At 39.9% G+C, this 22,986-nt stretch overlaps 2 gene segments (V, D, J or C); both read right to left on the reverse strand.

Annotated features, from left to right (window-relative positions):
* LOC117032859 (immunoglobulin kappa light chain-like) overlaps window positions 1-20,967 on the reverse strand; it is a 136,744-nt gene extending 115,777 nt beyond the window's left edge. The window contains 2 exon segments of the V gene segment in view: window positions 20,471-20,767; window positions 20,894-20,967. Coding sequence covers window positions 20,471-20,767; window positions 20,894-20,948 — 352 coding nt within the window.
* Window positions 9,442-10,061, reverse strand: LOC117032863 (immunoglobulin kappa variable 1-39-like). The segment is given in 2 exon segments: window positions 9,442-9,863; window positions 9,990-10,061. Coding segments are annotated over 2 exon segments (366 nt in total).
* Window positions 20,968-22,986: the final 2,019 nt, after the last annotated feature.

Here is a 22,986-nt window from a genome sequence, read left to right on the forward strand (position 1 = left end):
CTTCTTAATGCAAGCTATTCTCTTCAGAAGCTGAAGGCTTCCCTAGGCTATGTGTTTATGTATAATCCTGATACTATTGTGTTTTCTATCACACAGCCCTTCGGGTTTCTAAGAGAACATAGTTCTCAGTGGTTGGTATACGCCTTAGGCCCAAGCAGGGTGATGAGAAAACCACACAGGAAGGTGAGGGTGGGAGCCGTGCACAGGCTATTAGTGCCCACACAGTATGGAAAAGGCATCCACGTTTGATAGAGGGGGACCCATCATAGAGCAAGAGGGTGTGAGGACTGGTGTCCTCATGTGGCAGTGGTGGCACTATTTACCAGTACGTGTGTTAAGGTAGGAGCAAGTTGTGGACATTCACCTAGGCAGGGGCACTCAGTGTAGGTGTGGAGCCCAGGTCTGGAGGGCAGGGCATCCATGTAGGAGTGCAAAGTTTGCAGAGGCCTGACAAGGGTATTAGAGCCAAGAGAGAGTATGTGGGTGGATGTATCGGAGAACTCATGTGCAAGGGGATTGTAGTTGGCTGTAACAGGAGGAGATTCATTTCATTTAGGAGGGTTGATGACTCTATAAGTCAAAGTATTAAGGATAATTGGAGACAAAATTCTCACTGTTGGAGAAAGGAATTATAGACTAGAAAAGGAAATTTCTAGGATAAACTGGTTTGGGATAGAAATTGGAGATGTCATGGTTAGACATAAGTCTTATATGAAAGTGTGTGTTGATAATAATAGATGATGGATACACAGATAAATAGATTTTTCTCTACCTCAGTACCAATGACACCCATGTCCCAAGAAGCACCCACAGTGCCCAGATCTTGGTTTCTAAATACTATTTTTTACTAAAACAAAGCAATAGTTCTTGAAGAACTGCCTCATTCCAGGTCTAGAATAGGGAAAATACAAAATAACTCTGCACAGTTTGGGCCAAGAGATTAAGAAGTGTTCAAGAATGATGAGGCGGGGCTGGCCCAGTGGCTCAGGCGGTTAGAGCTCCATGCTCCTAACTCCGAAGGCTGCCGGTTCGATTCCCACATGGGCCAGTGGGCTCTCAACCACAAAGTTGCCGGTTCAACTCCTCGAGACCTCAAGGGATGGTGGGCAACGCCCCCTGCAACTAGCAATGGCAAGTGGACCTGGAGCTGAGCTGCACCCTCCACAACTAAGACTGAAAGGACAACAACTTGAAGCTGAACAGCACACTCCACAATTAAGATTGAAAGGACAACAACTTGACTTGGAAAAAAGTCCTGGAAATACACATTCTTCCTCAATAAACTCCTGTTCCCCTTCCCCAATACAATCTTTAAAAAAAAAAAACAAAAAAGCCCGACAATGATGAGGTGAAGAGAAGTCATTTGGAAGGGGCTATCATTTGCCAAATGTGGAGAATTTTGAATATCAAAATCAATAATGATGGTAATTCATGGAAAGAAATATGAACCCATGATTTTATACTGACTCTTTGATGAAGAATACGATAGTCATAAAGTATTAAGGACTTTTCCCAAAAAATCTTATTAATTTCAAACGGCAAAAGAGCATACATGGATACAGTACTTAATTCCCCTACTATAATTGTGTTTTTGTCAGTTTCTTCCTGTGGTTCTGTTAGTACTTGCTTTATACAGAGTTATTACTATATTATTGACGATTCTCCTTGTGCTTTCCCTTACATCGCCATGACTATTTTGTAACCACCAAGTTCTATTTCTTAACCCCTTCACTTTTTTCTCCATGATCCCAACCACCCTGCCATCTATGGCCCCAATAAATCTAGTACAAATGTGATACCAAACATAGTTATTAAAATTTTATTGACTATATTTCCTATGCTATACCCTACATCCTCATGACTGCTTTATAACAATTTGTACTTTCTTAACCCCTTCCACTGTTTGACCAGTTCCCCACTCTGGTAGCATATTCTCTTTTTATCAAACCAGCAACTCTTATACTATCAATCTTTATCTGACGCCATTGGTGGGGCTTCTGTAGTCAGTTTTCCTTAGTTATCAGTTGGGAAAGTATCTCTTTGGACCATGGCAGAGGTTGGACCGCTGCTGGTTTCTTTAAGGGCTGCATTCCTGCAGATGTGTCAGCATGTGATTTTTCTTACCTTCCAGAGAGTCAAGTTTAGAATGCCCTGGGATCTTAATAATAGCTAAAGCAGCATGTAAAGTATAGCATCCCATAACTCCTGAACATGTGAACCATTTTTTATTTCCTCTGGAAGCAATGAAGCCATGTAGGCTCCACAACGTTCCAAAATCATGCGCTACTCCAAAAGATTATCTACTATCAGTATAAATGTTGGCAGTAGTTTGCTTAGTTTAGGTACAAACCCAGATAGGAGCATATAATTCACCCTGTTGGGCTGAAGTAGCTAAAGGTAAAGATACTATTTCAATTACTTCAAAGGCTGTTGACAATGAATATCCAGCATGATATATATCATTTTTGTTTTTTTTAAATAAGACCCATCAGAAAACCATGAGAAATCAGTATTCCCCAGAAGAGTTCCCTACAGATAATCATGAGGGGTCAGGAGGTGATCCATCAGAGTTAGGCAGTTTGGAGGGTTCATGGATATCAGAAGGATGAAAAATAACTGGGTTAAAGTTATGACAATATGAAAGAGTTAAGTCAGGTGCAGTTAACTAAAGAATTTTATAGAAAGTGAGGCAACTGACTGAAAAACGTGGGGTGTGATGAGAATTCAGTAGGCTTTTAACTGGGTAGAGTATACAGATGGTTAAAAGGAATCCCACAAAAAAACCTAATCAGTGGCTTAAAGGAAAAAGGGCAGTGGCAGTAATGGCTCTAAGACAAGGGGATTTCCCAATACTCCAGGGTCTAGTTACTGACTGCAATACCCTACGGGTGAGTGGTTTTCCACATGTTTTTGGGTGAGAACGCAGAGGGGTGTCTCTTTCCTTTTCATATACACAAAGGAAAGATGAAAGACTCTGTTAAATGCCCCCAAATAGGTGGGTTTATTAAACTCTCCTTTAAGTTTTTAAAGGCTATGTGTCCCTGTTCTCCCCCAAAAAATAGGGTCAGGTTTGTTTTGTTTTGGTGAAATATACAGCTTTTGCCATAACGGTGAGACTTGGTTTCCAATTCTGACAGTAATCCATGAGAAAACTTCTCAGCTAATGCTTAGTTTTGGGTTTGGGGAAAGTAGGAACACCACCAAGATTTCTGGATTTAGGTGAGGCCCTCGTTCGGATATCAGATATCCTAAATGTCAGTCGTGGTTTTGGGTAAACCACAACTTTTCTTGGAGACTTTGTGTTTTTTTAAGGCCAAAACTTTTAACAGGTGGATGCTGTTTTCCTGTGAGAAGAGCAAGAAGCAAGTCCTCCACATATTGCAACACAGTGGAACTCCTAGGAAAATGTATACCATCTAGATTAGCCTTCAGACTTGTGAGAAACACAAAGTGCTCTCAGTAAGACCCAGAGGCGTTAAATTCCAGGAAAATTGTTTTCCTTCCCACATGAAGGCAAAAAGGTGTTGACTGGCTTCACTAGCTGGAATACTGAAGAATGTATTGAATAAATCAATTCCAGTAGGAAATTTACTTCCAGTTGGGATGGATGCTAGTAGTATGTGAGGGTCAGGAATAACAGGATTCTGAAAGATAACAATGTTGTTTATTGCTCAGAGGTCCTGGACAATCTCAACTCCCATCCCTTGGGTTTTCTCACAGGAAAAGCGGAGTGTTACAGGGTCTAGTGCAAGGGAATGAGGCCCTCAGTCTTGGGGGCTATGTGGGCTTTATACCCTGAAAGACTCCTTATGGGATATTGATTCTGGCAAAGGAGTTTAAGGAATACATTTGAATCTTGGTAGGAGGTACACTGTGGATTCTGCCAATATCAGCGGAACATGTTGCATAGAAAGACAATGACAGGTGATTCAATAAGGACAAATGAACCATGCTCCCAGATTCAACTATAGTGTCATCAGAAATGGAGCAAATGAAATGTGCTAGCAGTTCTTTTAATTTACCTGCTTTGCTGTTTTGATGGCTACTGTCAAATTCTAGAGAGATTTTCCCCTTTTTGGGAGAAAGAAATTCTAGCATGATGCTTTTCTAAGAAGTCTCAGCTTAATAAATGAGTAGGGACAGAAGAATTAAGGAGAAAAGGGTGAATAACTTTTAAACAGCCTAAACAAAAAGAACAGTTTCAGACACAGGTCTCATTTGAGGTTCATTTGAGACCCCACTATTGGAACTGTTTTAGTACTCTGAGGCAGGGGCTGCTTTGTAGCTTGGGGTTGAACACCAAAAGCATAACTTTGGCATCAGTTAGAACAAATAGAAATTCATTCCCAATATGGAGATAAATTGTGTCAGGCTGTTGTGTCAAATCGAGTACTTGCAACAAACAGGACATTTAGCAGAAAAGTACAAAGCCTCTGACACATTGGATAAAGTCATGAGAGCTTCAAAACACAGAGTGGAAGTTCAAATCTAGGAGAAAACTTAGCCTTAGAACTCCTGGGCCAGTGAGAAAAACAGCAAGCTCAAAGGCCCTGTGGGTACGACACCTGTTTGCTCACCATCCCTGGTGTTCTCGGGGGTCTTCTCCGGACCCTTGTACAGGCCACCAAATATGTTGACAATAAACAAAAAGCCAACTGGATATTTTCCAACAAATGGTTCATTTTGGAAAAGAGACAATTGCAATCTGGAACATGCACACAGGGCTAGACATGTGCAAAAGAAGAAGAAGTTCCTTCAGAGAAGGACAGAGGGCGTTAGGAGGGTAGTTATAACCAGAGATCTTCTTGTAGGACTGGGAGAGGGACGCAGGCATGAGTCTCCTCCTTCAAGCCCTGTCAATACAATCTTGAATGATGACTTCATTATTAATTTTCTTACACATTTAAACTACTGTCCAAATTATGAGTGACAAAAAAAACCCAGTTGTTTTTTTTATATATTTTACCAAAAAAGAAAGTAGAAAAAAGGAAATTATTTAACATACATATTCCTGACTCATGCAATTATTGTGAAGCAGCTTCCTTCGTATTTCTCATCCTCTGTGTTCCCTCAGGTCTTTCTGTGTGGGAGGTTCTGAAAAGGCTAAACCACATGCCTTGCACTCTTGATCGGAGATGTGACTTAGACTCTGCCCATCAGATGCATTCCTGAGGAGTGGTTGGCAGAACAGAGTGAGGGGAGGTGACATGCATGACACAGGTGCTCATTTTGATGGGGTGTGTCCTGGCCTGGCAACACATTCTGGTGGACACAGCTTTCTGATTCTCCCGATTGCTGTTGCCATGGTAATGTCTTCTCCATTCACAGAAAACACTAGGGGGTTTGAGGGATTAAAACTTTGAATTGCCAGAGACTATTCATGTGGTCTTTCTCTTCATTTTTAATCTTCCTATTCCATGATAATAAACACCTTTGTGCTGGAATCAGCCATCATGTCTGTTCTCATATCCAACTGACTCAATCACAGACGATGTGCAAGTAATACATCCGCCTTAGTCAGGTAAAATCCATACCCCTGTGCTATGAACGAACTGCCACTGATGATGTCATGAGGTTTCTTCATAGGCTCACTGGGAAAGCTTGGAAAAGTGACTTTCTTAGCATGTTTGGGCTGCTATAACAAAAATGGTTTATACTGGGCAGCTTGTAAACAACAGAAATCTATTTCTCAGAATTCTAGAGGCTGTGGATTCCACGCACAAGTTGCTGGCAGATTTGGTGTCTGGTGATGGCTCACATTCTAGGTCACAGATAGTTCTCTGCTGTGTCCTCACGTTGTAGAAGCAGCCAGGGAGCTCTGTGGGGTCTCTTCATAAGGCACTGATCCCATTCAGCAGTGTTCCACCCTCAGGACCTAATCACCAGAAAACACCCTACCTTGTAATGCAATCACATTGGTTTTTAAGATTTCAATATATGAATTTGGGGGGGACAAACAATCATACCATAGCAGTGAGTGACTGACACCTCATTATTAAGAACCTTCTGCTCAGCAATGGCCCTTAGATCAACATTCACTTGGGAGGCCATTGTTTTCAATGTTCGCCCATTTTGAAAGGTCCAATCATAGTGCTTCCCAAAACACTTTTAACTCTGTCTCCAGCCTTTCACCCTTGTTTTTCTCTAAAGTCTGGTATTTGTTAGAACCAGGAGTCTATATCATTGAATTAGCTCTCTCTCCAAAGTGATCATCAGATATAATCCTTGAATTTTACATACTGTTGTGACTCCCCTTGTTCCAAAGCCCCTTTGGGTATATAAGTGATGTGACATCAGTCTAGTGTATTTCTCTCACAAACCACAGGCATAAATTTGGTCACAATTCCAGAAACAACTCATAAACATAAGGAAACACCTGAATTAATCTGCATTTTAGAGTTTTCATGGTCATTTGTTTGTTTTTGTTCTTGTTTCCCTGTCATTTTCATTCCCAGGCACGTGAGGAGTGAATATTTCATTCTTGGTAAACATTTTTCTATGTTTCTATATCTCTTCTTTACATGGAAAATGAAGATATGGAGGAATCTATACCCTAATGATTCATGCAACGTGGCTCTATGTTAAAAGGCATTAGGACATACGTTGACTTGTTTCACTCTTGGTCAGTTCTGCTAAATAACGACTTGTTAAATTGTTCCCATTTTCTCCAAGTTTCTTCTGCATCAATAGTCTATAAAATACAAGAAATGATTACCTAAATAATGTGTAAAAATTTGAACATATCGTGTATGAATTTCTAAAATGTAATTTTGTTCTCTGATTTGCCAAAAAGGCCCGAATAACCACTCAGTCAATATTTTAGAGACATTGCAACTCTTGATAATACCAAATGGTAGAGAGATTTTAAATATGCTACGTAATCAATCTGACCAAACTTCATAATGGCCCCTCCAAGAGATCATGATATACTTCCTCTAAGACTAGGTTGATAGTGTCCATTATACAGTATTTGAAGACCAGTGGTATAATCCATGAATATAGTTCTTAGCCATTCAGTCTATTCTGTGCTTGTTTATTAGCAGTTTAATTTAGTTGTTATTTTCTCCATAAATCACAAGACCTATGACATATGTCATGAGGGCTCGAGTAGATTTCACCATAAAATTAAAAAATAACCCACACACACAACATAATATATAGATGACGTATTATAGAATTGTAAACTTGAAACCTATGTAACTTTACTAACAATTGTCACCCCAATAAAATTTATTTTTCAGAAAATCCACATGATTAATATCTCATACCTGGAACTTATAGCATGATGGTGGACATAGAGATAATGGGACTTCTGTAGGCTCTAAGAATCTAATTTTTTTGCAGTGCGAAAAATATCTCCATTTATACCCTTTGGGCCACCACTTAGACAACATATTTTCAAGTGAGCACAGCATTTGGTGAGTTATTTAGAAACAAAGATTATAAAGAAAAGTCCTCCAGCTAGATAAGGTACTATATTTGGTCTTGGACACAAGATTTAGATGGGGAATAACAGGAGTATGATTAACCCATTTAATTCATAAAATAATTACATTACTCATCAAAAATTATACGCATATGTACTCACGTCTTCCTACATATAATTGTGTTTATGAAATTTGGATATAACCATTTTTATTAAGTTTGTTTGTTGTATAAAATTATCATTATTATTACTGGTAGTACTGCTACATATGGATAACATTAAATGTTTCATAAATGATGTAAATTTTATTCTTTTTATGCAAATATTAAAACATTTCTTTTATGTTTTTGTGTCTCCTTATGAATGGATCCTAAGTATTGTTTTGTGCCATATGTTTTAGTGAAATCTGTCTATCTGTATGTGCAGATATATAAATATTGTATTAGTCAGATTTTACAGAATAATTGTTTGTAAGGACCACTCAAAAACTTAGTGGGTAAAATCCTAAAAATTCAGTTCGATATTCAATAATACTTATGTTGACCATGTTGCATGATCCAGACAGTGCTCAGCGGTGTGGTTCTTCTGCTGGTACATGAATTGGTCTCTGCTATGAATTGTTTCCTTTGGGACCAAGATTGAAGGTGTGAACCCAAAGAACATCATTCTCAGGGCAAAATGCGGGAAGAACAAAATCCCCAAAACAAATGGCACAAGCAAGTTTAAGTCCAATTGTTTCTAACACAATTACATAGAATTTTGATTTATTCTTAGGTCTTTGTTATACTTCAGGTTTCTAAAAACGATTACTCTATTTGATTTTTAACATATTTTATCCTGCCATTTACAAATAATTATATTTTTTCAATACTTGCAATCTTCAAGTAAGTTAATTTTGTGTTACTTTGAAAATAAAGTTGGATGTGTTTTCAACACATGGATTTAAATAGAGACTCTTAAATGGAAATGGGGGAAAAAAAGACCCATTTAACTGAGGTGAATGTCCTCTAGGACAGAGGATCTTAGACCTTATACATATTGCCTGATCACTTGTTAAAATGAATCGCTCAAAAGTGGATGTAAAGTGGAATCTGCTGTTTGCGTTTGTAATAAGCTCCCATGGTGTTAGTGATGCTCTGGCTCCAAGAAAATTTTGAACAGTGAGATATTTTCATATAGGAGACACAGAATGCTCCACCCATATTTAAGTTTTCATTTTTTAATAAAAAAAGTCTTTTATTCTTTCTCAAATTATTTTTGTAAATGCAAAACATTTCCCTCATTTTCCCCTATTTTCTCAACCATTTAACAAAGATTTTTTGTTTTGAATCCAACTTGATGATGAAGGTTGAAAGCACATTCAAGTGAATTGTAACTGGAAAAATTCTGAAAGATGTAAAAAGAATGACCATCCAGGCTGTCTGCTGTCAGTTCCCCATCATCACTCTCACTTGGGAAAGGATATTTATCAGAACTGTTCACCCGCTATGATTTCTCATAGAGTTGTTCAGTGGGGGGCTCTCACTAAGATTTGGAAGTCAGACAAGGAGGATTCAATACTCTCCATCAGGTCCTGCAGGCAGAGTGGAGGACTGGAGAATCACTGGTGAGCTGAGAGCAACAGGCCTCCAATCCAAGGCTTCTCCCACAGGTCTGGGGAGCACTCTGGGAGACTCTGTCTACAACAGCATATGTTCTCTAATTTCTGAGGGAGCACCTGGGAATCCCATATTTCCACTGTCTGCTTCCCGTTATTAATTCCCTTGGCCTTTGAAACAATGTACTTTAGAAATTAATTCTCTATATTAAGCAATTTCTGCTTGGAATACATAGAGTGGCTTCTCTTCCACTTTATGAACTCTGACTGATACCGTAGCCCAGACAGCTCATGTGTGATGGTCTCAGTTCTTCATGAAATCAGGAGAGGTGTTGTATGTGCCACTGAGGCTGAGGGGAGACAAAGAGAGTTAGGGTGCAGAGGAGCGTCTCTGGGCACTTCTATCAAAACCTCCAGTCACCATCAAGGAGTGGGTGCATCTGAGAAATGCTCCCAGCCGATGGAGGCCCAAGAGGAGCAGCTGGGGCGGCCTGTTCTCAGCTGTCTGCTTCGTGGTTTATGTTCAGGCTCATAACACTGTGAGAGGCCAACTGCTATGCTGTAGACAGTAATAAGTTGCCACATCTTCAGGCTGCAGGCTGCTGATGGTGAGAGTGAAATCTGTCCCAGATCCTTGGCCACTGAACCTCGAAGGGACACCAGGTTGCAAAGTGGATGCCTTATAGATCAGGAGCTTAGGAGCTGTCCCTGGTTTCTGCTGAAACCAGTTTAAGTAACTGCTAATGCCCTGACTGGCCCGGCAAGTGATGGTGACTCTGTCTCCCAGTGATGCAGACACAGAGGATGGAGACTGGGTCATCTGGATATCACATCTGGCTCCTGAGAAGGGAAACATGAAAACAAACATCCATGCTCTTAATGATGTTATCAGGTCTTATAACTACCCTGCAGTCTAAGTGGTACTGACCACACTGGCAGAGTAAACCCCCACTTTTCCTTCCTTACCTGGGAGCCACAGCAGCAGGAGGCTGAGGAGCTGAGTCGGGACCGTCATGTCCATGCTACGTCCTGCCCGGACTGATTTCTGCACAGGGTGTGACCACACTATTAATGTGTCCAGGGCTGTGGGTTGCACCCCAGTGACATGCAAATAAGCAGGGTTGGGGCAGTTTGGGCCCAGCTGCAGGGCTGACTGGTCTCAATAACCCAGCACAGTCAGTGTCTACCAGGTGCCCCAGCCCCAAAGGGCAGCACACATTTGCCTGCAAGGAATGCGTTTCTCCTCGGCAGTCACGGAATCATTCTGCCGTCCTATGACTATAGTGTTCTTGCTCTGTTCACATTTCAGGACATGCTTCTCTTGCTATTTCTTCATCTAATAGTGGGTCTGTCAGTATGACACAACCCTAGTACTTGCAAGAAATTTTGCCAGTTCTTTGCATTGATAACTGTGCACCCTGTTGAGGACAGGGAGACTTCCTTTTGGGTTGAATTTTTACTACCTTTGGTTTGGTAAATTAACACTATTGCCAGTGAGTGATGCAATGAAGTGATAGAGTAAACAATTAAAAAAAACATGTGAGTTTCATGATTTGTAAGGAAGTGTCCATTGACTGTCTGTCATTGCTCTCCTGTCATCTCTAGCTTAGTGATCTGTCGTTTTCTGTTTCTGAGTGAGTTGACCCACCACTTGCATCTAGGCCAGCCACAATTAGGGATCTTTCTCCTCCACAAATGAAATGTGTCAGCCACCTTTCCTCTCTGCAGTTCTTTGCCATACCCATGCTACATGTTCCTTGAGTTCCTTGGGTTAATACTTGTGCCAGCTTCTTTCTTAACGCATGCTATTCTCTGCAGAAGCTGAAGGCTTCTCTAGATTCAGTTCTTACGTAAAACCCTAAAACTCTTGTGCTCCCTAAACTTGCATATTCCTCCATCACCGAAGCTCTCCTAGTTTCTAACAGAACATAGTTCTCAGTGGCTAGATGCAGGGCTTGGACCTAAGCAGGGTGATGAGAAAACCACCCATGAAGATGAGGGTTGGAGTCTTGCACAGGGTATTAGAGCCCACACAGTATGGAAAAGGCATCCATGTGTGATGGAGGGGAAACCCAGCATGGAGCTAGAGTTGGGTTAGGACTCGTGTCCCCATATGGCAGTGGTGGCACTAATGGACCGGTACCTGTGCTAAGGCCAGAGCAAGAAGCAGACATTCACTTAGGCAGGAACACTCAGTGTAGGTGTCAGAGCCCAGGAATGGTGGGTATGGTGCCCATACTGGAGTGCAAAGTTGGCAGTGGCCTGAGAAGGGGTGTCAGAGGCAGAACAGGGTATGTGAGTGGTTATTTGGGGAATTTATGTGTAAGGGGAATGTAATTGGCTGGAACAGAAGGAGATTGGTTTCATTTTCGAGGTTTATGATCATATAAGTTAAAATATTAACAATAATTTGAGACAAGGTTCTTACCTTTAGAGAAAGGAATTACAGATACAGAAAAGGAAATTTCTTGGATAAACTGTTTTGGGATTGGAATTCGAGATATCGGGGCTATATATAGAATTGATATGAAAATGTGTTGATATGTAAATGTTTGATAGATAGCTAGATAAATCAATAGATTTTTCCCTAAGCTAGTACCAATCACACTCACGTCCCAAGAAGCACCCAGTGAGCCCAGATCTTGGTTTCTAAATACTATTTTCCATGAAAACAAAACAGTATCTTGGAGAAATGCCTCAGTCCAGGTCTAGAACAGAGAAAATACAAAATGACTCTGGACAGTTTGGGCTAGAAATTAAGTAGTGTTCAAGAATGATGAGGTGAAGAGAAGCCATTTGGAATGGGACTATCTTTGCCAAATCTGGGGCATTTTGAGTATCAAAATCAATAATGATGGTAACTCATTGAAGGAAATAAGAATTCATGATTTTATACTGACACTTTGATGAAGAAAAGGATATTCAAAAAGTATTAAGGACTTTCCCCCCGAAATCTTATTAATTTCAAAGGGCAAAAGAGCAGCTATGAATGGGGTATTAAGTCCCTACTATGATTGTGTTTATATCAGTTTCTCCCTTTAATTCTGTTAGTAGTTTTTTTACATAGAGTTATTACCATATTATTATTATTATTATTATTATTATTATTTGATGACTGGGGTTTTTTTAATTAAAGTTTATTGGGGTGACAATTGTTAGTAAAGTTATATAGATTTCAGGTTCACAGTTCTGTAATACATCATCTATATACATTACATTATGTGTTCACCACCTGGAGTCAGTTTTCTTTCCATCACCATACATTTGATCCCCTTTACTCTCATTTACCACCCCTATACCCCTTTACCCTCTAGTAACCACAAAGCTGTTGTTTGTGACTATAAGTTTTTGTTTCTTCATTTGTTTGTCTTGTTCCTTATTTTGTTTTCAGTTTTATATAACACATACACTCTTGGTGGGAATGCAGATTGGTGCAATCACTATAGAAGGCAGTGTGGAGATTCCTGAAAAAATTAAGAATAGAATTTCCATATGACCAAGCAATACCTCTCCTGGGTATCTACACAAAAAACCTGAAAACATTTATCTGTAAAGATATGTGTGCTCCGATGTTCATTGCAGCATTATTCACAGTGCCCAAGACATGGAAATAACCAAAGCGTCCTTCGATAGATGATTGGATAAAGAAGATGTAGTATATACGCAATGGAGTACTATTGTGTAATATGTCGCCATTTGTGACAACATGATGGATCATGAGATTATTATACTAAACGAAATAAGTCAGAAAAAGTAGAGAACCATACGATTTCACTGACATGTGGTATGTAAAACCAGTTTGGTTTTACCATAAGATTGGGGATCTCAAAAATTCCTCATAACATCCATTGGTACTGTGAATTGCTTTTGGTTAAATCAGTCCACTTAGTAAGAAATGAGTATGAGGAATAACCACGGATTCTAAACTTAAATTTGTTGAGGGTCTCTGTGTGTATCAGGGTGGGGGGCGCCTGAAATATTTAGATAACCGAGATCTCATTTTCAGAGGATTTTTTTCCTAAGCAAAGTTCAAAAGAGCCTAAACAGCTCAAACAACTTAACCAGCTTAAGTTAAATAGCCCAAATAGTTTACAAGCTTAAAGAACGCAAGAGTTCACAAGCTAAATCAGTCACTCTCACCTAAAACATTTTGATCTCTATGGGGCTGAGCTGAAGGCAGAAGCAGCGTGTCAGAGAAACAAACCAGTCATGACGTCATCAGGCCAGAGACTGAACAGTGCAACTCTGGCAGACAACCTGTTCATGAGAGGATCAGGCCAAAAGCTGAAGGACAATGTTTCAATAAGACAGTCCAGTCTGGAATTGAACCGAAGGTTAGCCAATTTCTTAGAAACAGTCTAGTTCCAAGGGAGTCAAGCCACAGGCTAGCCAGTCTTACAAAACAGCCTGATCTCGAAGGAATCAGGCGTTGTGTCAAATCCAGTACTCACAGACAAACAGGGCCATTAGCAGAAAAGTCAAAGCCACTAACACATTGGATTAAGTCACAAGAGCTTCAAAACACAGAGCGTACAAGTTCAAATCCAGGAGAAAACTTACCCTTAGAACTCTTGGGCCCATGAGAAAAACAGCAAACTCAAAAGGCTGTGTGGGTGCCACACCTGTTTGCTCACCATCCCTGGTATTCGCGGGGGTCTTCTCTGGACCCTTGTACAGGCCACCAAATATATAGGCTTTAAAGAAAACGTCAGCTAAATATTTCTCCCCAAAAAATGTTCATTTGGGAACAAGTATCCGTTGTAATCTGGAACATGCACCCAGGGGGAGACACATGCAAAAGAAGAGGAAGTTCCTTTATAGAAGGACAGAGGGCGTTAGGAGGGTGGGTATAACCAGAGATCTTCCTGTGGGACTTGGAGACGGACATAGGCATGAGACTCCTCCTTCAGACCATGTCAATTGCAGTCTTGCTTGATGTCTTCTTTATTAATTTTCTAACACATTTAAACTATTCTCTAAATTATAAGGGTGACACAAAGAAAATCTCCAGCTATTTCTTTATATATTTTACAGAAAGGTAAGTAGAGAAAAGAAAATTATTTAACATACATACATGTATTCATGACTCATGCAATTATTGTGAAGCAGCTTTCTTAGTATTTTTCATCCTCTGTGTTCCCTCAGGTCTTTCTGTGTGGGAGGTTCTGGAAAGGCTAAACCACATGCCTTGCACTCTTGATCGGAGATGTGATTAACACTCTGCCCATCAGATGCATTTCTGAGGAGTGGTTGTCAGAACAGCATGAGTGGAGGGGACATGCATGACACAGGTGCTCAGTTTGCTGGCGTGGGTCCTTGTCTGGCAACACATTCTGGTGGACACAGCTTTCTGATTCTCCAGATTGCTGTTGCCATGGCAATAGTTTTTCTGATCACAGAAAACACTAGGGGGTTTGAGGGATGAAAACTTTGTGTTGCCAGAGCCTGTACATGTGGCCTTTCTGTCCATTTGTAATCTTCCTATTCCATGATAATAAACCCCTTTCTGCTGGAATCAGCCGTCATGTCTTTTCACATGTCCCACTCAGTCAATCACTTAATGTGAAAGTAACAAGTCAGCCTTAGCTAGATGAAATCCATACCCCTGGGCTATGCATGAAAAGCCATTGATGATGTCACCATGTCTGTTCATTAGGCTCACAGGGAAAGTATGGAAAAGTGACTCTCTTAGCACATTTGGGGTGTTATAGCAAAAATACCTTATATGTACTGGGCAGCACGTGCACAACAGAAATATATCTATCTCACAATTCCAGAGGCTGTGGATTCCAAGCTCAAGTTGCTGGCAGATTTGGTGTCTGGTGATGGCTCAACATTCTAAGTCATAGGTAGTTTTCTCGCTGTGTCCTCACGTGGTAGAAGAAGCTAGGAAGCTCTGTGGGATCTCTTTCATAAGGCACTGATCCCTTCACCAGTGTTCCACCCTCATGACCTAATCACCTGCACAATGTCCTAATATAATCACATTGGAGTTTACGATTTCAACATATGAATTTTTGGAAGGACAAACAATCAGACAGTAGCAGTAACTGACTGACAGTTATGTCTCATTTAATTATTGAGAACCTTCTGCTCAGCAATGGCCCTTAGACTAACATTCACTTGGGAAGCCATTGTTTCCAATCTTGGCCCATTTTGAAATGTCCAATCATACTGCTTCCGCAAATAACTGTGTTTCCAACCTTTCGGCCTTGTTTCTTCTAAGGTCTGGTAATATGTTAGAACCAGGAGTCTATATCACTGAATTAGCTCTCTCTCCTTCCAAAGTGATCATCAGATATAACCCTTGAATTTTACATACTGTTGTGACTCCCCTTCTTTCAAAGCCCCCTTGGGTATATATAACTGATGTGACATAAGTCCAGTGGAATTCTCTGACAATTCTCAGGCATAAATTTGTTTTCACTTCCAGAAATAATTCATAAGCTTAAGGAATTACCTGAATTTCTGCAATTTGAAGCTGTTGGTTCAATTGTGTGTTTTTTTTCATTCTCAGGATTCTGACTAGTGAATATTTATTCCTTGGTAAACATTTTTCTAAGTTTCTATATCTCTTTTTTCCCTGGAAAATGAAGAAATGGAGTCATCTATGACCTAACGGTTTATGCAGACTCTATGTTAAAAGTCATTAGGATATAGTTTGAGTTGTTTCACTCTTGGTCAGTTTTTGCTAAATAACAATCTGTTAAATTATTCCCATTTTCTCCAAGTTTCTTCAGTATCAATTGTCTATAAAATATGAGAAATGATTACCTAAAGTCTGTAAATTTAACATATTGAGTATGCATTTCTAAAGTGTAATTTTGTCCTCTGATTTACCAAATAGGCCAGAGTAGCAGTCAATATTTTAGAGCTACTGCAACTCTGATAAACAAATGCTAGAGAGATTTAAAAATATACTATTAAATAACTCTGACCAAACGCCATACTTTCCCCTCCATGAGATTCTGATATACTGCCTCTAAGACGAGACTGATGGTGTCCTTATAAACATTGGAAGACAAGTGGTATTATCCATGAATTAATTTTTCAGCCATTCTGTCTATTTTGTGGTTGTTTATTAGCAGTTTAATTTAGTTGTTATTTTCTCTATAAATCACAAGACTTATGACCTATGTCATGAGGGTCTCAAGTAAATTTCACCATGAAATTTAAAAGGAATCAGATAAGTAATATCTCATAACCGGAACTCATAGCATGACTGTGGACAAAGAGATAATGGGATTTCCATAGGCTCTAAGAATTTAATTTTTTGCAGTAGGAAAAAATATTTTTTATATCCTTTGGACCTCCAATTAGAAAACATATTTTCAAGTGAGCACAGCAGTTGGTGGGTGATTTAGAAACAAAGATTATTAAAAAATTCCTCAAGCCAGATAAGGTTTTATATCTGGTCCTGGACACGAGTTTTGGATGGCGGCACCTAGAGTCATATAAGCCATTTTATTCATAAAATAATTTGATTACTCATCAAAAAACATATATGCACATGCATGTATCATTTATACATATGCATATATACACACATCTTCCTATATATAATTTTTAAATGAAATTTCAATGTAATCAATTTTAATAAGTTTGTATGTTATATAAAATTATCATTATTGTTACTGTAAGTACTGCTATACATGGATCATGTTAGATGGCCTCATAAATGATGTAAATTTTATTCTTTTTATTCAAATATTAAAACACTCATGTTTTTGTGTCTCCTTATGAAATGGATTCCTAAGTATTATTTTGTGCCATAGTTTTAGTGAAATCTGTCTATCTCTATGTGTAGGTATAATATTGTATTAGGTTTTACACAATAATGGTTTGTAAGGAATCACTCAAAAATCCGTGGCTTATAATACTAAGATTTCAGTTCAATATTCAAGAATGTTTATGTTAGAATGTTGGAGGATCCAGAAAGTGCGCAGCTGTGTGGTTCTTCTGAAGGCACAAGAATTGGTCTCCACTATGGATGGTTTCCTTTGGGGCCAAGACTGAAAGTGGGAACCCAAAGCCCATCATACTCAGGGCAAATTGCAGGAAGGAAAAAACCCAAAACTAAACTGCACCAGTAAGTTTAAGCACAATTATTTCCAACACAATTAGATATAATTTTGATTTATTCTTAGGTCTTTCTAATTCTTCAAGTTTCTAAAAACCATTACTCTCTTTAATTTTAACATATTTCATCATGCCATTTGCAAATAATTATATTATTTCAATACTTCTAATCTTTTTTTAAATTAAACTTTTTTACTGAGGTAATTCTTTTTTTTTTAATTAAAGATTATTGGGGTGACAATTGTTAGTAAAGTTACATAGATTTCGGGTGTGCAATTTTCTGTATTACATCATCTATAAATCCCATTGTGTGTTCACCACCCAGAGTCAGTTCTCCTTCCATCACCATATATTTGATCTCCCTTACCCTCATCTCCCACCCCTTACCCCCCTTACCCTCTGGTAACCACTAAACTATTGTCTGTGTCTATGAGTTTTTGTTTCTCATTTGTTTGTCTTGATCTTTTGTTGTTTTTGGTTTATATACCACATATCAGTGAAATCATATGGTTCTCTGCTTTTTCTGTCTGACTTATTTCGCTTAGCATTATATTCTCAAGATCCATCCATGTTGTCACAAATGGTCCTATTTCATCTTTTCATACCGCCGAATAGTATTCCATTGTGTATATATACCACAACTTCTTCATCCATTCATCTATTGAAGTACATTTTGGTTGTTTCCATGTTTTGGCCACCATAAATAAATCTGCAATGAACATTGGAGCACACGTGTCTTTATGGATAAATGTTTTCAGATTTTTTGGGTAGATACCCAGGAGAGGGATTGCTGGGTCATACGGTAATTCTATTCTCAACTTTTTGAGGAACCTCCACACTGCCTTCCATAGCGGCTGCACCAGTCTGCATTCCCACCAAGAATGTATGAGGATTCCTTTTTCTTCACAGCCTCTCCAACACTTGTTACTATTTGTCTTGTTGATGATAGACATTCTGACTGGGGTGAGGTGATATCTCATTGTGGTTTTTATTTGCATTTCTCTGATGATTAGTGATGTTGAGCATTTTTTCATATGTCTATTTGCTATTTGTATGTCCTCTTTGGGGAAATGTCTCTTCAGGTCCTCTGCCCATTTTTCAATTGGGTTGTTTGTTTTTTTGTTGTTGAGTTGAATGAGTTCCTTGTATATTTTGGATATTAGCCCCTTATCAGAACCCCTTATTTTTTATTTATCGGAGGCACTGTTTGCAAAAATCGTCTCCCATTCAGTTGGTTGCCTCTTTATTTTGTCAATGGTTTCTTTTGCTGTGCAGAAGCTTGTAAGTTTGATATAGTCCCATTCATTTATTTTAGCTTTCACTTCCATTGCCTTTGGAGTCAAATTCATAAATGCTCTTTGAACCCAAGGTCCATAAGTTGAGTACCTATGTTTTCTTCTATGCAGTTTATTGTGTCAGGTCTTATGCTTAAGTCTTTGATCCATTTTGAATTAATTTTGGTACGTGGTGACAGATAGCGGTCCAGTTTCATTCTTTTGCATGTGGCTTTCCAATTCTCCAAGCACGATTTATTGACGAGGCTGTCTTTTCTCCATTGTATGTTTTTTGTTTCTTTGTCAAAAATTATCTGTCCATATATATGTGGTTTTATTTCTGCGTTCTGAATTCTATTCCATTGGTCTACGTGTCTGTTTTTCTGCCAGTACCATGCTGTTTTGATTATTGTTGCCATGTAGTATAAGCTAAAGTCAGGCAGTGTGATACCTCCAGTATTGTTCTTTTTTCTTAAGATTGCTTTGGCTATTTGGGGTCTTTTGTGGTTCCAAACAAATCTGATGATTTTTTGTTCTATTTCTTTAAAAAATGACATTGGGATTTTTTTTTTTCAATTTACTGGGGTGACAATTGTTAGTAAAATTACATAGATTTCAGGTGTACAATTCTGTATTACATCATCTATAAGTCCCATTGTGTGTTCACCACCCAGAGTCAGTTCTCCTTCCATCACCATGTATTTGATCCCCCTGACCCTCATCTCCGACCCCCCCACCCCCCTTACCGTCTCATCACCATACATTTGATCCCATTTGCCCTCATCTACCACTCCCTTCCCCTGTTACCCTCTGGTAACCACTAAACTATTGCCTGTGTTTATGAATTTTTGTTTCTTTGTTTGTCTTGTTCCTTTGTTGTTTTCAGTTTTATATTCCACATGTCAATGAAATCATATTGTTCTTGAATTTTTTGGTCTGACTTATTTTGCTTAGCATAATAATCTCAAGATCCATCCATGTTATTGTAAATGGCATTATTTCATCTTTTCTTAGGGCAGAATAGTATTCCATTGTGTATATATATATGGCATCTTCTTTATCCAATCATCTATCAAAGGACACTTTGGTTGTTTCCATGTCTTCCCAACCATAAATAAAAATGCAATGAACATCGGAGCACATATATCTTTACAGGTAAATATTTTCAGATTTGTTGGGTAGATACCCAGGAGAGGGATTGCTGGGTCATATGGTAATTCTAGTCTTAATTTTTTGAGGAACCTCCACACTGCCTTCCATAGCGGCTGCACCAATCTGCATTCCCACCACAGTGTATGAAGGTTGCCTTGCTCCACAGCCTGTCCAACACAAGTTATTATTTGTCGTGTTATTCGAACTGATGTGAGGTGATATGTCATACAACTCAACAAGAAAACAAACAATCCAATTAAAAAGTGGGCAGAGGACCTAAATAGACATTTCTTCAAAGAGGACATACAGATGGCTAATAGACATGTGAAAAGATGCTCAACATCTCTAATCACCAGAGAAATGCAAACAAAAACCACCTACAAATTAAAGTCGGTTAATCCTGTGGTAATTTGAAAATAAAGTTTGATGTGTTTTCAACATGTGAATTTAAATGGAGTTCCTAAAAAGGAAATAGAAAAATAAGACTCATTTAACTAAAGTAAATGTCCTCTAAAACAGAACATTTCTGCATTTCCACAATCTGTATCACCTGTTATTAATTCCCAACTTCTTCAAAACAATGTACTTTAAAAATTAATTCCCTATATTAGGCAATTCCTGCTTATAATACTTAAAGTGGCTTCTCCTTCACATTATGAACTCTGAATGATACAGTAACCCAGACAGTTTCTGTGTGATGATCTCCGTTCTTTATGAAATCAGGAGAGACGTTGCATGTGCCACTGAGGCTGAGGAGACACAAAAAGAGTTAGGGGGCAGAGAAGCCTCCCTGGGCACTACTACCAAAACCTCCAGTCACCATCAAAGAGTGGGTGCATCTGAGAAATGCTCTCAGCCGATGGAAGCCCAAGAGGAGCAGCTGGGGCGGCCTGCTCTCAGCTGTCAGCTTCGTGGTTTATGTTCAGGCTCACAACACTGTGGGAGGCCAACTCTGATACTGTTGACAGTAATAAGTTGCCACATCTTCAGGCTGCAGGCTGCTGATGGTGAGAGTGAAATCTGTCCCAGATCCTTGGCCACTGAACCTCGAAGGGACACCGGTTTGCAAACTGGACGCCTTATAGATCAGGAGCTTAGGAGCTGTCCTTGGTTTCTGCTGATACCAGGCTAACCAACTGCTAATGCCCTGACTGGCCCGGCAAGTGATGGTGACTCTGTCTCCCAGTGATGCAGACCGAGAGGATGGAGACTGGGTCATCTGGATATCACATCTGGCTCCTGAGAATGGAAACATGAAAATAAACATCCATACTCTTAATGGTGTTACCAGATCTTATAACTACCCTGCAGTCTAAGTGGTACTGACCACACTGGCAGAGTAAATCCCCACTTTTCCTTCCTTACCTGGGAGCCACAGCAGCAGGAGGCTGAGGAGCTGAGTCGGGACCCTCATGTCCATGCTACGTCCTGCCCGGACTGATTTCTGCACAGGGTGTGACCACACTATTAATGTGTCCAGGGCTGTGGGTTGCACCCCAGTACCATGCAAATAAGCAGGGTTGGGGCAGGTTAGGCCCAGCTGCAGGGCTGACTGGTCTCAATAACCCAGCACAGTCAGTGTCTACCAGGTGCCCCAGCCCACAGGGCAGCACACATTTGCCTGCAAGAAAAGTGTTTGTCCTCAGCAGTCACAAGAGTCATTCTGCCGTCCTATGAGTATAGTGTTCTTGCTCTGTTCAAATTTCAGGACATGCCTCTCTTGCTATTTCTCCATCTAACAGTGGGTCTGTCAGTATGACACAACCCTAGTACTTGCCAAAAATTTTGCCAGGTCTTTGCATTGGTACCTGTGTTCTCTATTGAGGACAGAGAGACTTCCTTTTGGGTTGAATTCTTAATAACTTTGGTTTGGTAAATTAACACTATTGACAGCTAGAGATACAATGAACTAAAAAAAAAAGTGAATGTCATGATTTGTAAGGAAGTACCTGCCCAGTGACTAAGTATCTGTCATTGCTAACCTGTCACCTCTAGATTAGGGATCTGTCCTTTCCATTTCTGAGTGCTCTGACACACTGTTTACATCTAGTCCAGCCTTGGTCAAGGATTTTCCTCCTTCACATCAGAAATGTGTCAGCCACCTTTCCTCTCTGCAGATCTTTCCCACACCCATGCTACATGTTCCCTGAGTTCCTTTGTTTACTACCTGTGCCTCGTTTCCTTCTTAACCCAAGCAATTATCTTCAGAAGCTGAAGGCTTCCCTAGACTAAATGCTTATGTATAACCCTGAAACTACTGTGTTCCCTAAAACCGCATATTCCTCCATCACCAAATCTCTTCCAGTTTCTAAGAGAACACACTTATCAGTGGCTGGATGCAGGGCCTTGGGCCTATGCAGGGTGATGAGAAAACCACACAGGAGGTGTGGGTGGGAGACTTGCACAGGGTATTAGCACCCACAAAGTATGGAAAGGCTTCCATGTGTGATAGAAGGGGAGCCCAGAATGAAGCTCAAGTAGGGTGAGGACTGGTGTCCCTATGTGGCAGTGGTGGCACTAATGGACCAGGACATGTGCTAAGGCCAGAGCAAGAAGCGGACATTCACCTAGATAGGGGCATTCAGTGTATGTATCACTGAGGGACACTCAGTGTATGTATAGTGGGGAGGGCACCCATGCAGGAGTGCAAAGCTGGCAGTGGCCTGACAAGTGTATCAGAGCCAGAACAGGGTTTGTGGGAGGATGTATGGGGGCAGTTATGTGCAAGGGGATGTAGTTGGCTGTAGCAGCAGGAGATTGGTTTCATTCAGGCGGGTTGATGATCATATAAGTCAAAGTATTAAGGGTCAGTAGAGACGAAATTCTCACTATTGGAGAAAGTAGTTCCAGATACAGTAAACGAAACTCCAAGGATAAACTGGTTTGGTATTGAAATTGGAGGTATCAGAGTTATATATAGATTGGATATGAAAGCGTGTGCTGATATATAAATAGAAAGATAGATATGATATTGGGAGATGCCTCTCACAATAGAAATTTTAAATCTCCTTTTCCCTAGTTTCTTAGCTCCTTAGCCCCAGGCTTTGATTACTCTTCTAATCAGTTTCTGAATCCTAAGGATTGCTCCTAGCCTGAATCACCTGAATGTCTCTCACCTCTGTTTCCGATAACTACTTAAAAGCCTGTGACTTCCCAACATCCCCAAGCCATTCCGGACCTACCTCTTGGATATTTCCAACCCAGAGACCAAATAGGTTTTAACATTCCCCCAGGCCAGTATACTTGTTGATTGTAATCATTGAAGCCTAATGTTCTTTCCAACCCATTCTGGGCCCAGCTCCGGGACAATTGAGGCCACTTGAAAGACTGGTTGAAAAGCCACAGGCTCTGTAGAGCTAACGGATTTATTAATTAAATTCTAATTTTTCCCATTTAGGGGCCTTGGGGATTCAGAGGATACCCCCAAGATTTCCAGTCACAACCAGAGAAGCCAACAC

This window comes from Rhinolophus ferrumequinum, chromosome 13 (assembly GCF_004115265.2).
Source record: "Rhinolophus ferrumequinum isolate MPI-CBG mRhiFer1 chromosome 13, mRhiFer1_v1.p, whole genome shotgun sequence".
NCBI lineage: Eukaryota > Metazoa > Chordata > Mammalia > Chiroptera > Rhinolophidae > Rhinolophus > Rhinolophus ferrumequinum.